Source organism: Strix uralensis, chromosome 1, assembly GCF_047716275.1.
Source record: "Strix uralensis isolate ZFMK-TIS-50842 chromosome 1, bStrUra1, whole genome shotgun sequence".
NCBI lineage: Eukaryota > Metazoa > Chordata > Aves > Strigiformes > Strigidae > Strix > Strix uralensis.
The window spans coordinates 152506164-152521657 of record NC_133972.1 but is presented as its reverse complement, the minus strand read 5'-3'; the positions used below and the strand labels follow the sequence as shown (position 1 = coordinate 152521657).

The following is a 15494-nucleotide window of genomic DNA, read 5'->3' as shown; positions in this document are numbered from 1 at the left end:
GGGTTTAATTGGTCACAATAGGTGACCTTTTTATATGGTTAATATAGCATTAGCAGTGTTGGATGTATCTTCAAACTAGATTATGTAAATATAACTCAAACAGATAAGCATTTACTCAAAATGGTATTTATATTTAAATACATTCCAAGTTTAAGAATATATTTTTAAAGTTTTGCTTCTTTTTAGCTTTTAAAGCAAGATTCTGTTATCTCAAACCATTCATTGTCAATGCTACCTACTATAAGAGTACCTCAGTATCAGTTTGCAAGCTCAGCTGGAGCTAAAACAACATTCAGTTCGTTGTTTCTCCACATTATCATGCTGTCCAAATAAATCCAGACTAATCATTAAGAAAACAGATTCTGTAGCAGGTTCTTTCATTAACTATGGGCCAGACCAGTAGGCATGGGAACAGTGTGAACTTCATTCACCCATGTCTTAATAGGTATTATGTATGTCTGTAAGAATACAAGAGCGCAAATCTCAGGATTCCAGTTACTGCCCAGCTCCTCTTCCATGGGCTCCGGCAGCAGGATCTCTGCTGTGGTAAGAACATCCTGCATTACATGGACTTCTCTGTATCAGCTGTTGGGGAGACATCATTTCACATATGAACAAAGCAAGTTGATTTTCAGTAAATGCTAGCAGTAACAGAATAATTTCAAGCTGCAGTAATTCCTGCAAAAACATAATTTGAACTGTCATTTGAAAGATATATCGAGTAACTGATTCACTTGTAATTTTCCTAATTTTTCAAAACAATTGTTGAAGACATTCACTGCGCTGAGTGGCACTACCGTTGCATAGAAGCTCACACTAGATGGGAAAAGTTAGTTGATGCCTTCTTGTTTTAAAAGCCTACAACTGAAAGTTTTCTACAGAACTAAGGGAAATGGCATTAATACCATCTGTCATATTCACTCCAATACAGATTTCTACCAGAGATCATGGCACAGCACTAGTGACCCAGCTCTATCTCAGTCCTATCACAGGTTAGCAACTGCAAGGGGCTTAGAAAAATGATGTGAGTTTCCACTCTCTGCTCCTTTCCTGTACCTCTTGCCCTGACAAATGTCAAAAAAACCCCCCATCTGGCCTCAATAATTTATAAATATCTGCCATTGAAGGTCAGAATTTCAAGATTACACTGAAATGTTTTCAGTGGTTTCCATTTAATATATATAGTCTCATCTTTCCCCCAAATGTAGTATTAACTGTCTTCTCTATTTTCATACATGAATATCTTTGAGAAAAAGATAACATTTTAAAAAAAAGCTACTTTTGGCAGGCAGTAGAGGAAAAGCAACATAAGATTGAATTTGCATATTTAAGCGGTTAGGAGTAAGATAAGGCTTCTACTATTTAATGCTCTGTGTCCATTCAAATGAACGTACTATTTTACATTTCTTTATTTTATCAGCAATTACTTATAAAACCCCCATTAAGTAAGTATGACCATGCCTAGTTTAGAGATCAGAAACCAAAGCAAAAGCTATGCTGTAACATTTAATGTTCTAAGAAACTTATAGTAAAAAGATTCTTTTTGCAGGGATATGAAAACTGAAAAGTATTGTTGCAGAACTTTCTTGCAAAAAAGTCACAAGCAGGAAATGCGGGTGATCGTTTGAATAATGAAAAAGTTTTAATAAAAAATAGTCCTATGCATAAACACTGTAGGGTCACAAGTGATGAGGAAGCTACAGCAAGGTGGTATTTAACATTCTGCCTCAGATTTTCAACTCACTCTAGGTCAAGTATGAAAGTATCACCCCCACCAACTGTCAACATGAAAAATACCCCACCTGGTACATTCCAACTCTTCAGGCCATGTGATTCCAAAAGTGTCCATCAACTGCTTGCAGTCAGAGTACACTTTCTCACAGAGGCTTCGGCAAGGGTGAATCACGTGAACTTGCTCCAGGCAGGCAGGGACAAAGGCTTTGCACAGAAATGTGTGGACGTCTGGAGAACAGTGAAGATTCATAAGCGTAAGAAAAGGCTACGGGGAAGAAAAAGGCTTTGGTTAGTAATTTTAAAAAGATAATCCAAGGCACCAAAACTAACTTTCATCACTACAGCTCACATTTGATCCCCTGTAGGTTTGAAAAGATACTGTTCAGCAGTTGTGATAGAGCAAAACCCAATGGCCTGAGCAGCGAGAAGCTCTGTCAGCACTTCTAGCCCAGCCTCTGCCCTGGGACCTTGGCCAATCTGTAACTATTCAAACCTGATTTCTCCTATTTGACAATATTAGAAATCTGAAGGGCATTATGACAGATTTTTTTAAAAATAGGGTAAAACATTAGGTTCACCAGTCAGCTTCTAAGTAAGTGCCCTGATATTTTTAAAGGTGTGTCTGTCCTTGTAGTTCCTGTTAAATTACATTTTCAGTCCTAAGTGGCACGTTGCACTCATCATCTCTCACACTAGAGAGGTTTGGGATGAGGTCCAAATATCATTATTGCTCGTTTTTGAAACACTGCATTTCAAAATCTCAACATGACTGAGAATTTCTCTACCTGTATTACCGAGCACCAGGCTGTGAATAACTGATGACTGTTCTCACTAGAGAATTCATAGAATGAAATTTAATGCAACTTTTTTTTCCCCTCAATTCATTCAATCTATTACTTACATACAGTCAGACAGTCAGACTGGCTTTTAAGGAAAAAACCTCAACCTTCCTTGTCTACATTTTATCAACTTTATCATTACGGAAAAATATTTTAGCTAAAATACTACCGTGTGTGCAACCTTCAGACAAACCAGAAGTTGTCGGTCATTTTTGCAAGTGCTGTGTCGTTACAAGGGCAGCTTACTGAAGGAAGCAAACGATGGCACGCCAACAGCATCGCCGGGCGCGCTCCTGTACTTCCACGTGGGCTGTATGTCTAAAGCAGCGGAGCCAAGAGAAGGGAGCAGTGGTGCTGGGGGCTGTGTAAGCAGGCCCTCGTGTTAGCGAGCACAAACAGAAATAAAACCAAAGCAGCCAACCACGCGTCAGTGACCTGTTGGTGACTCTGGACGCATGGCTACTAGATCACAGATCAGCTAGGGCCACGAGGTGCCAGGCATTGCCAGGACAGAGGGCACATACACAGCACGCCGACATCTGACCCACGTAAAAACGTTGGTGCGCAGAACAGATGGGGTCCTCCACCCCGCTCACCGGGCCGGCAGAGACTGCCCAGAGAATGGGGGGGAAGTAGACAACGGCTGGCAGGGCGCACGTGTGTTGAAAGGCTCCGATCCTGCTGGTTCTCAAACAAGCCCCAGCCTTGGATCCACTGCAGGCTGCTGCTCACTGTCCTGTCTGCCACGCCAGGTCATTCCTGATCCAGCTCATGAGAGTAAAACAAGCTAATTTAAACACAATTCTGAGGAACTAACCCACAGCTAAGTGTGAAATCCATCTGCAGGATCACATCAGCCTAAGCTCTTTTTAAGTAGGCTTTCTGAAGAAATGCTTCTTGTATTTCAGGAAAAAGGAATCTCCATATCACACCTAAATAGACAAATTCATGCACCAGGAAAGCTGAAATAATATTTAACACACTCTGAAATGTGCTGATAAACAGGGACACTGCACAAAATTTTCAAAGTAAGCGAAGCTTTTAGTAAGATTTTTATTCAGGAAGAATTTTACGTAATTCTTTACCATTAACAGTTGTGTGCATCAGATATTCAACCAACAACTGGCAAAGGAAGGATTAACTTCACAGTCCAGAATAGCATCCTTACCTTTTTTGTCAGCTTTTAAGTATCCCAAATATATATACATCAATACCCAAAGAGCAAGTCCTACTACTGAGCATGCAGTTTAAAAGACAAGACATTGCTAAATAAATTTTCCCCTTCAAAATGGGATATCTACAAATCGTCAAGGGACCTTTGTAATAAACATAGGAATGTGTGGGGAGGGAGGGAAGGGAGAAGATAAGGCAGAGCAAGAATAACATAAAAATGCTTTATGAAAAACCAAAAAAATGTTGGCACTATCCTTCAGAGCACTCCGACTGCGTGCTGCATCTGCAGAAGCCATTACAGCAGGCACACAGAAGTCTGATCCCCCTCTGGATATCTGCTCTGGGGCTGCCTTGGCAGGAACCCAAGACTTGAGTATTTTCTGACAAGGAGAGCTCTGGTATAATGTGCTCCAGTTCCATGAGTTAAGAGTATTTCCTAAATGCTACATGGCTTCAGATGAAAAAAAAAGTCAGGAGTTAACCCTAAATGAATTAAATTCCCTTTGCATAATTATGATGCTTGTTTTCTTTTCAATTAAATTGTATTTGCTCCAGTGGTTAATTTATGTTAGCTCTGTTCTTCCTGGCACTTAGGATAAAATAAAGATAATAGCCTGGGTAGTCATATACAAGTCCTATAAAAATTGACTTTTTTTTAAAGTAAGTCTTGCAGAAATTGTCTTTATTGTTATGAATTCTTCCTTTTTGTCACCCACAGTTCATCTCAGTTGATAAAAAATAAAATTAATTTTCTAGAGCAAGTTTTGGAGTGCCAGTCAAGAACTTTTGCAGTCTTAGGTAAAATAGCAATATTTTCTCTAGAAAGTAAGAATTTAAAAAAACCAATATTCATATCTATGAAACCAACTTTATCAACAGAGATATTTTACTAGCTGTTTTGATAAGCAACTAACAATTTTAAAACAGCATTTTCCAACATAGCTAATAAGGCTGCATATTGTAAGCTCACTCCCTTGATACAGAAAACTAGTATAAAGGAAGTGATGTCTGGTGAAGAAAGTCAGGACGTAAAACCAACCTTTACCATTCTAACAGAGTTTCTGTTACATGAAGATACTCCAAAGCTAAAATATCACAAGAATCACTACACAATAATACTGTATATTAGAGGTAGATAATGACGAGTGAAAATTAAATGCTTGCAAGAGTTTTACTACAGCATGTTGATATCAGCTAAATACTGTTGTTTAAAGAACATATTTAATTGCAAAACTACCTTAACAGATAAATACAAAAATGAAAAATATTAGGAAGAAAGCTATACTCAGCCTGTAATGTATTCACAGTAGAAATCCAAGGACTCAACTGCCAAGAATAATTGTACTTACAGTATTTCTTTCAGCTTGCTAAAAATATTTACCTTTTGACACAGAATCACAGAATCACCTAGGTTGGAAGAGACCTTGAAGATCATCTAGTCCAACCATTAACCTAACACTGACCATTCTCAACTACACCATATCCCTCAGCGCTATGTCAACCCACCTCTTGAACACCTCCAGGGATGGGGAATCCACCACCTCCCTGGGCAGCCCATTCCAACGCCTAACAACCCGTTCTGTAAAGAAATGCTTCCTAATATCCAGTCTAAACCTTCCCTGGCGCAACTTGAGGCCATTCCCTCTTGTCCTATCACTTATTACTTCATTAAAGAGGCTCATCCTCAGTTCTCTGCAACCTCCTTTCAGGTAGTTGTAGAGGGTGATGAGGTCTCCCCTCAGCCTCCTCTTCTCCAGACTAAACACCCCCAGTTCCCTCAGCCGCTCCTCCTACGACATGTGCTCCAGACCCTTCACCAGCTTCATTGCCCTTCTCTGGACACGCTCGAGTAATTCAATGTCCTTTTTGTAGTGAGGGGCCCAAAACTGAACACAGGAATCGAGGTGCGGCCTCACCAGTGCCAAGTACAGGGGTAAGATCACTTCCCTGTCCCTGCTGGCCACACTATTTCTGATACAGGCCAGGATGCCATTGGCCTTCTTGGCCACTTGGGCACACTGCTGGCTCATGTTCATCCCGCTGTCAATCAACACCCTCAGGTCCCTCTCTGACTGGCAGCTCTCCAGCCACTCCTCCCCAAGCCTGTAGCGCTGCTGGGGGTTGTTGTGGCCCAAGTGCAGCACCCGGCATTTGGCCTTATTGAAACTCCTCCAGTTGGCCTTAGCCCATCGCTCCAGCCTGTCCAGATCTCTCTGCAGAGCCTCCCTACCCTCGAGCAGATCAACACTCCCACCCAACTTGGGGTCATCTGCAAACTTACTGAGGGTGCACTCAATCCCCTCGTCTAGATCATCAATAAAGATGTTAACCAGGAGTGGCCCCAAAACCGAGCCCTGGGGGACACCACTCGTGACCGGCCTCCAACTGGATTTAACTCCATTCACCACAACTCTCTGGGCCCGGCCATCCAGCCAGTTTTTTACCAAGTGAAGCGTGTGCCCATCCAAGCCGCGAGCAGCCAGTTTCGCCAGGAGAATGTTGTGGGAAATGGTGTCAAAGGCCTTACTGAAGTCGAGGTAGACAACATCCACAGACTTTCCCTCATCCAATAAACAGGTCGCCCTGTCGTAGAAGGAGATCAGGTTTGTCAAGCAGGACCTGCCTTTCATAAACCCATGCTGACTGGGCCTGATCATCTGGTTGTCCCGCATGTGTTGCGTGATGGTACTCAGGATGAGATCTCCATCAGCTTCCCAGGCACCGAAGTCAAGCTGACAGGCCTGTAATTTCCTGGATCATCCTTCCAACCCTTCTTATATATACGGGCATCACATTGGCCAGTTTCCAATCTGTCGGGACCTCCCCGGTCAGCCAGGACTGCTGGTAAATGATGGAAAGCGGCTTGGTGAGCACCCCAGCCAGCTCCTTCAGCACCCTCGGGTGTATCCCATCCGGTCCCATAGACTTGTGTGTGTCTGTGATGCAGTAGGTCACTGACTGTCTCCTCCTGGATTGTGGGGGGGTCGTTCTCCCAGTCTCTGTCTTCTGGCTGAGGAGGCTGGATTCCCTCAGTACAACTAGTCTTGTTATTAAAGACTGAGGCAAAGAAGGCATTAAGGACCTCAGCCTTTTCCTCATCACTTGTTACCATGTTTCCTCCTGCGTCTAGCAGGGGATGGAGGCTCTCTCTGGTCTTTCTTTTGCTGTTGACACACTTACAGAAACATTTCTTGTTGTCCTTGATTGCTGAAGCCAGATTAATTTCTAGCTGGGCTTTAGACCTCCTGATTTCCACCCTGCATAGCCTCCCAGCATCTTTGTAATCATTGTGAGTGGCTAGCCCCTTCCTCCAAAGGCCATAAACTCTCCTTTTCTTCATGAGTTGCAGCCAAAGCTCCCTGTTCAGCCAGGGTGGCCTTCTCTGTTGCCGGCTTCTCTTACAGCACCTGGGGACCGCCTGTTCCTGAGCCATTAAGACTTCCTTCTTAAAGACTGTCCAGCCTTCCTGGACCCCTATACCCTTCAGGACCATCTCCCAAGTGATCCTGTCAAGCAGGTGCCTCAACAAGTCAAAGTCAGACACCTGAAAGTATGAACACAAGTTAAGAGCAGGAAGTTTGATGTTCCGAAGCACAAGCAGACCTTCTGAGTCAGACCAAACAAGCATTTAGGGGGCCACCCCATTCTCACCCTGGCTGGTAGCAAGCAGGGGTATAAGACAAGCTGACACCCCTCCCAGTTTCCTGCAATCAGTGGTTTAGGAAAACAGCTGCGGGTTATGCCACCACCACTGTGTTGAAAAGACACCAACAGACCTCTCTGCCTAGAATACATCTAATCCATTCTTCAATTATTTATGCTTATACCCTTTGTAAAATACTACAGCAGTAAGTTATATCACATAATTTCATCAGGCACTGCTGAGAAAATACTGCATTTTATTTGTGCATTGTAACTCCTGGTTTTGAAGCCTAGTTTGTGTTTTGACAAACGGTTACTCTCTTTTTTTTCCATGTCATTTTGCCATCCTGCTATCATTTACATATCATATTTGTACATTAGCATAATGTTTTAAATTTTCGTTTCTATTCCTTTCATAATACACTTTGTCTTCTTTTTGCCTTGACTACATTTGAACACTTACCTCACATTTCCATAGTGACAACAAAGCCCCTTCTCTGAGTGACAGTAACTAATATAATACTGCGTCCATCTACTTGTATGGACAGTGGGGGTTATTTTTCCCATATTCATTAGTCTGCATTTACCAACCCTAAATCTTACCTACCATTTTATTGTTCAATTTCATCTACCACAAAATCTTTCTGCAACTCTTTAGTGTGTTTTGCTTTCTCAGCAAATTCACTATCCATCTCTCTTCTAGGTCATTTATGAATCAGCTCTGTATCAGAGGTTTCAGTACAGATGACTAGGGGGAACTACTCTAGTGAGTTATTTGGTATAGGACAAAACTATCAACTAATGATTTAATACTCTTCATTCTGAAAAAACATTTATTTATTCCTACTTTTCTTCTTGAACTTTAGGCAGGCATTGGGAAATAAAGTCTCCATTGGGTTACCAGCATAGTTTCTTTAAAAAACATAGGTTATGACCACGTCAAAGGCTTTTGAAAATTGAAGTATAATATACTGGCTGAATCACCCTTTTCAACAAATGTATGAAGTCCCTCAAAAAACTCCAAGAGATTTTACAGGCAAGGAGTTCCATCAACCAAAAAAAATTCTATAAAATGTAAAACTTTGCCTCAAACACACACAAATGGGATTTGTAAAATACAGATTTATTTTCAGAAGCTGCCTACTTTTACCATATAAGAACAGCAAAAGACGTAGTGAATTATGCCTGGAACTCTGCTAACAATTAGGTATCTTTAAATGCGGGCTTCACTTCCAGCTAGCCAATTTGGAAATGTTTTGTTATAGAAAATAATAGGTCTGCATTTCCTGATGGACCATAAAAAGCAAAATCTTACCAAAACCAAAAGTATTTGCTCCTCCAGCTGCATGGCCCATAAGCAAAAACTGTAAAGCTGAGATCACAAGCTCACTGACAGTAAGAATCAGTCGCTTCAAGGCTGCATTATCTGGACCATGGGTGTCCCAACCACCAACCATTTTTTACCCAAGTGGTTAGCTGAGTAACCTTCATGCACGCTCACATCTTGAGCATCCAAATCTGGGATTAAACTCAGAATCTGTGTCATGGTTTGAGCACGCATAATCTATGTATATGTTTGAATATGGTTTGAGACCATAGTCTTCTCCTCAGGAAGTTCAGTATCTGCAGGTGGCACAATCACATGTAATAGGCCCTCCCAAGAAACCAAGGCACTTAACATTTCTAGCATTAGCAACCACTGCCCTGTCACATGAACAGAGATGAAAATCTGCAGATTTAGTGATGGCAGTGCTAAAAATAGAGTGAAACCAGACTCTTAAAACCAAGAATGAAGCTTCACAAAGCCAATATACATCCTAAAACATACATTGTCATCTTCCTGTCAATGGGAAACAAAATCCAGTAAATATGAAGCAAACTAGAATACACTAACAATCTGCCAAAAAATCCCCCAACAAACTAATAGCAACTGTACAGCCAAAGACGATTTAGTCTGTAACAACAGGACAGGCACTGCCACAAGCAATAGCAGTGAAGAACTGAGGACTGCAGGATGGAAACTTTCCACTGCGTTGTCAGTGCAGAGTACCAGGGGCACGTGCCCTGTACAGAAACCTCCCAGTGCAAAACAGTCTAAACTTAACCCCATGAAACAATTAGATACTCACTGCGGACTGTGAATACAGTCAAACAGTCAAAGAGAGTAGAACATCACTAGCCAGCAAGAGGAATATCCTCTGCACTGAACAAAGCACCAACACCTTACTTAGTAAATCCTAGACTCTTTACGAAGTATGTCTATGTTATATTTTCTCCAGAGGCAAAGCCAAATGATCTCAGAAATCTAGTTATGGTGTGGTCCTACACAACTGAGCTGAGTGAAAACAAATGGTACAGAGTACAGAATAAATAGCTAGGTACAAACCTGCTTTGCCAACAAGTAAATTGCAACCCAGAACTCTATGTGAATCTCATGCTCAGCATGCTTCTCTGTTTTGTGCTTAGCAGGCTTAAAAGTCCAAGGCACAACAGAAACAAGCTCATTATTCCAGGCAGACAGTGCAGATGCTTTGTCCTACCTCATCTCAGTTTCAGCCTAGAGAAAAGTATTACCAGAGATGATCAGATGTCTCTACAGTTGGGATGTATGATAACTACTAACGTTATGTCAAAACAAGTAAGTAAAAATGTTCTCCTGTACTCTGCTGATTAATGTCACGGAAATATTTAAATAATATAGAAAACAGCAGATCAAAATATCAAGGTCTGTGTTACAATCAGCTATGGCAAACTTTGATTGTAAGAGACAGGAAATACCTTGAATTGCTGAGATACACAGAGGATTGGAGCCTTTGTTCAGCCATTGGAGCCAGTCATTTAAGACAGTAACATCCTACCCTCCTAACCACTGAGGTCTAGCTACCTAGTTAAAACATTCACTTAATCTAGTTAACACTAAGGATAACTATGTTAAATGATGAGAGACACCAGCTGTCTCAATGTTAAGCAATGGTACCTGTTTCATGGTTTGATATGAATCTTGTGACCTAAAGGAAAAACATTACAACCTTGTCACTTACATAACTGCATATTTCAATCCTGGAAGCAAACACAGGCTTAAACCCAAATTTCTATAATCATACTATACTGTGTACCCCAGTTTCCTACCTATACTAAAGATACACATTGTTATTCATGAAACTACCTGCTTTACAGGAAATAACACCTCACCTAAATGATTAATAATTTGAATCACAGAATATGTCAAGCAGGACCCTGTAATGATGATATCATTAATTAATGAGTAATAACTTACAGTACCAGACTTAAACACAACTACACTCCAGTAAGTGTCACTACAGAATTGAAGTACAACCTCAAAACCTAAACATAATATATATTTACATTTACTTTCATGTGTGATATTTAGGAAATATGGCCACTGTCAACCATGGTGTATATAAATGATCTCAAAAGAACAGGCAGTAATTACTCTTTATACTCAGAGCTATAGTGACAATCTTCACAGTACCTTTAGCTACTTTTATAATGATAATCTGTTTCAATTAAAGACAGTGAAACAAATATGGCACAGTTGATTTAATCCTACACGACTGTTTCAATAGAGTTATTCTGGACTGGATGTGAATGAGATTAGCATCATACCCAGAGAGATTAATGTCTCCATACAATTCCTAGATGGGCTGGCAAGGGTGGTAATTTGCTTATGGCCACAGTGAATCAGCTGCCAAGAATCTCTGACTTGTAATTCATGCACAATTAAGTCATGGTAAATAAATGTGCTAACGCATGAAACTAAATGAAGGATGAAATTTTCAAGTTCAATTAGATTTAAAGCAAGGTTGAGAAAAGACTAGGTTCTTCCTACTGGAAGTTACATTGATGGATTTAGATCAAAGGTAAATTAAAGACACTTAAATTGGTATGTAAAGATTTAGAAACTATTTTGCAGGAGGCTAAGGCAGTTTAAGTGTCAGCACCTTGTTGCTACATGTCTGCTAGAAGTTGCTACTTAACAGCAGAGCCGCAAAACAGAAAGCAGAGTGCAACTCATGAACATCAGTGCAACGTCAACCACTCTTTAAACTACCAACAAAGATGGTATGAACTAATTTGGGAGCCCACGTAGTCCATGTCACTACCCGAGCTTTGGGTAATAATCAACTATTACTGTCAGCAGCAAGTATCAGTCATAATCTATATTTTCTAAACTCAGTTAAAATTACATGGGCAACTCCACTACAACAAAAGTTTTTCAGGACTAAAATTCACTGATAGGAATCAAATATATTACATATGAATATATGTACGTTTAATACGCATCATTAGTGCATTGTAATTTGACAGAGGTAAAAGAAAACCATCGAAAGTACATGAATTTTACTTTTATCTTAATAAGCTCCTTTTAAACAAAGCAGCATTACTTTCTGTAGCTTTCACAACAGAATTAAGGCAAATGCAGTAGTTTAATTTAAAAGCTGGCCACATATTTTTTAAACATAATTAGTTTAGTGTTTATGCTTACAGACATATGAATGAAATCTTTTGTCAGAGTATAAAGTAGGTTACCCCCACAGTTTAAAAGACAAAATAGTTTAAGTTTCCTACTCAAGGACAATCTGGAGTTCAAGGAAATGAATGGAGGGGGGGCGGGGGGGAAGAAAAAAGTAGCAAACAAGCAAGTGGACCAAACAATGCTGTTCTGCAATGAAAGATGTTTGCAAAGATATGAGCTTTCATGTTTGTCCTTCAACTGAACAGTAAAGGCAATGCATGTACTTGGACATTCAAGGGGCTCTGAACAAAGCATGGGGACAGCTTAACTTGAAACAGTTGATAAACCGAACTGTTCCCAGCAGTCTGCTCCTCCCACAGCCATACAGGTCTGGGAGATACCAACCAGTCAGCACCTGAAGCATCATCATTTAGAAGGCAAAGTCAAACGGAAACTGATCTTAAAAAATGCTGTGCTGTAAACTCCAGTGGCTCAGGGACTGACCAGCAAGCAGTCAGGTGGCCATGCAGTGCAGGCTTGGTGGGCCAGAACTTCATCACCCACCTCAACAAGCCAGGCACCAGTTCAGATCCCAGGCTGGGGAACTGCTCAATGAGCTGAATTACTCATCATATAAATGCTCAATATAGTTGCAGCAAAATCACGAGTATATTTGCAAACTCTTCCCCATCATTCACCCCTACACGTGCAATATACTTTGAGATATATATATACACTCAGGTTTGAACCACTAGCTGTTCAAAGTTGATGGGACTATTAATCAGAAATCCAACCAGGGTAAGGAGAAGGCACATGGGGGAAGGTTTTCAAAGGTCAGTAGGGCAGCAAGGCAGTCATGCACTTCAAACAAAACAAAACAAACCCCAAAAACAACACTCCAAAAAACTACCCGAACACCACAACTGAGCACTAAACTTGCCATTGGCAGTATACACAGAAAGATAAAGCAGGCTATTCTGCTTTTTACTTCTACAGGCTCTAGACTGTTTTGCATTAACTCACAACTACAGAATTTCTTTCTGTAATAAAACAACTTAGTTCCATGTTTTTCCTTAAGTATTTTTAAGTGCAAAATAGAAATACATATATCCCTATATTTTTTAACTATAGCAAAGGTTAGAAACAATATAAACAGGAATATTATATCTCACTAAGAAATTATTCTGAAGTAAACTAAAGAACAAGTATTCCAATACTTTCCAAAATAGCTTATTAGCAAAATTCACTGCATTTTGTGGTTCTAACCTAAATTACAGTTTGACCTAAATTATAGATATTCCAGCCTCTACAATTTACAGTCCAAAACAAACATGAGAGAGTTTTCCCAACCATCACAGAACTGAACTATTTATACAAAGTTTTCAATTATATATGGTTTTATCTCCATGTATACTATACGGAGCATAAAAGACAGACAAATATAAGTTAACTGAAAGAAAGTATACTGCGGGCCCTCAAACATCTGAAGTCTAGACAGAGCTTCATTACATCTGGACTGTGGTAGCCAAAGAACCTGAAAATAATCTTAAATTCTTCATGTATTTGCCATGTATTACAGGAGTAAATGGATTTATTACTGAACTTATTGTGTAGAATACAATTTAGAAGATTACCAGTAATACTGTTGATAGACTCCTTGTTACCTATAAAAAAACCCTCCTCATTTGAAGGGAATTCCAACAGAAGTCGTTACTGCTCTGGTTCCAAAAAAGTCAGACCAGATTCATGTTTCCCCCTGCCTCTGTGAGGGTGGAGATGCACCTAAGCAGAACAGCATCAGCCAAGTTACCAGAGTAGGAACCCTGCACCATGCTTTCTTCCTTGACTACTTCATTCCTAAACTGTCAGGAAAAATCTCAGTCATGACAGGATTACCTTCTCAGGCAATCTTCTGTCAGTCTTCTGCAACATCAAGTAAAGCAATCAAGAGTCAGATCCACAAAGTGGACTGGCTATTGCAACAGAAACTTGTCATTCCTAACTTCCAGGCACTTCACACAGTCCTCCCAGCAGTTTCCCTATCTGATGTCCACACAGATAGGCACCCCGAGAACGACAGTCACAGAATTCAGGAAGCAGAGATAAACTTCACAGCCAGAATAAAATGCTCAAAAGGAGCAGGAATCAAATAGCACATATCTCCAAAAGCTAGACAACTAAACCAAGCTCCAAGGCAGTGTTTATGCAACAGACTACTACTCAGAATGCTCAGGGATCCACGTTCAGACACCTCCTTTGCCAGTCTATAAAATAAAAATTTGAGCTGTCTTAAAAAAAAAAAGAAGAGCTTAAGTCAATAGCTCAATGACAGTATGCTCATGGGAGAGAAACTGAGGATCCTGTTCCACTGAGTATTTAAGTATTTTAAATACGGTGATGCAGGATTAACAGAAAAAAGCAAGAGACATTTCTGTGTCAGAAAGCTATACAATCTGCAGTTAGAGATTTACCCGTCACTGCCAACTCAGCCTGGAAAAGACAACCAGTCCTCTTCCCCAAAAGTTACCAAACTCTCCTTTTCTAAACCTAAGCCATACTAATACTAGGACACCACCAGAAAATTCGATGCCCTTTACCATCACAGAATTACCAGGATTGCAAGAAAGCCAGTTCTGTGGAGGCAAAGGCATCCGAACCAGCTCTGCACAGACCAGCACCACCCCAGCCAGGTGCCATTTCCACATGGCTGCTGATCCTGCTCCAAATCTACCCAGGAAGAACACAGGTATATGGTGCAACACCTCTGGCTCAAAGCTGACCCCATTAGACCTGAGGAAGCTCTGCAAGGAGCCACACTGTTGCTTGCATCAAGTTTTCCGCTCTTCGCAGACCCAGGCTACTGGTTAGGTGGAGACAGAGATATTGTATCTAAATTGGAAAATGTCCTTACTTATGAAGTTAATTCCAGTGTTAACAGGGAGTAATAAACTGCCACCCTCAGCCTCCCAAATCCAACAAAATGAAGAGTAACCGCATCTGTTGATTTCTTCCCCATATCTCATAAAAATGAGACACAGCATGTCTTATGGCCAGCCAAGCAGTGTGTCCATGTCTCAAGGTATGACCAACTGGAAATACTGAAATCAGAAGACAGGTAAGAACTGCAGTTGGTGAGGCAGATAACTGCAGGTTCATGGACTTCAACTCAGTCATCTGACTTGTGCAGGCCTGACTGATGTTGTCTCTTACACCACAACAAAGTGAATGGATTAGTAAAAGTTTACAGAAATTAGTAATTGTAACAATTTTCATGCAACACAGTATCAAATGCTTTCCTGAAATTCAAACAGATTGTCTTAGTCCCTAGAAAATCTGTACAAGTCGCTTCTGTCATGCACACGGGTTGGCAAGGAGGACAGGATCTTCTGAAAGAATTCTCAGTAATGCAGGAGCACAGACCAATACAAGTCAGACACAGCACCAGAAACGAATGACCTGAGAGTCTGAGCCACAAACCAGAGACAGCTCAAAAGAACAACGGAAAACTGGATGGCAGCCTCGGTTTGTTTGTGTTTGGGAAGCTTTCACCATGTATCCAACTTTCTATATACTTAGCATCCACCATGTGCCATAAATTTTGATTCAGAGTAATGTTCTGTAAAATCATT

General features: G+C 40.6%; 1 protein-coding gene across 2 annotated transcripts in view; it reads right to left on the bottom strand.

The window, feature by feature from the left end:
• Positions 1-15494, bottom strand: part of FZD6 (frizzled class receptor 6) — a 33937-nt gene that overhangs the window by 8051 nt on the left and 10392 nt on the right. For both annotated transcript variants that reach the window (XM_074886031.1, XM_074886042.1), the window contains exon 3: positions 1803-1999. In XM_074886031.1, the coding sequence (XP_074742132.1) occupies positions 1803-1999 (197 nt within the window). The remainder of the gene's footprint in view (positions 1-1802; positions 2000-15494) is intronic.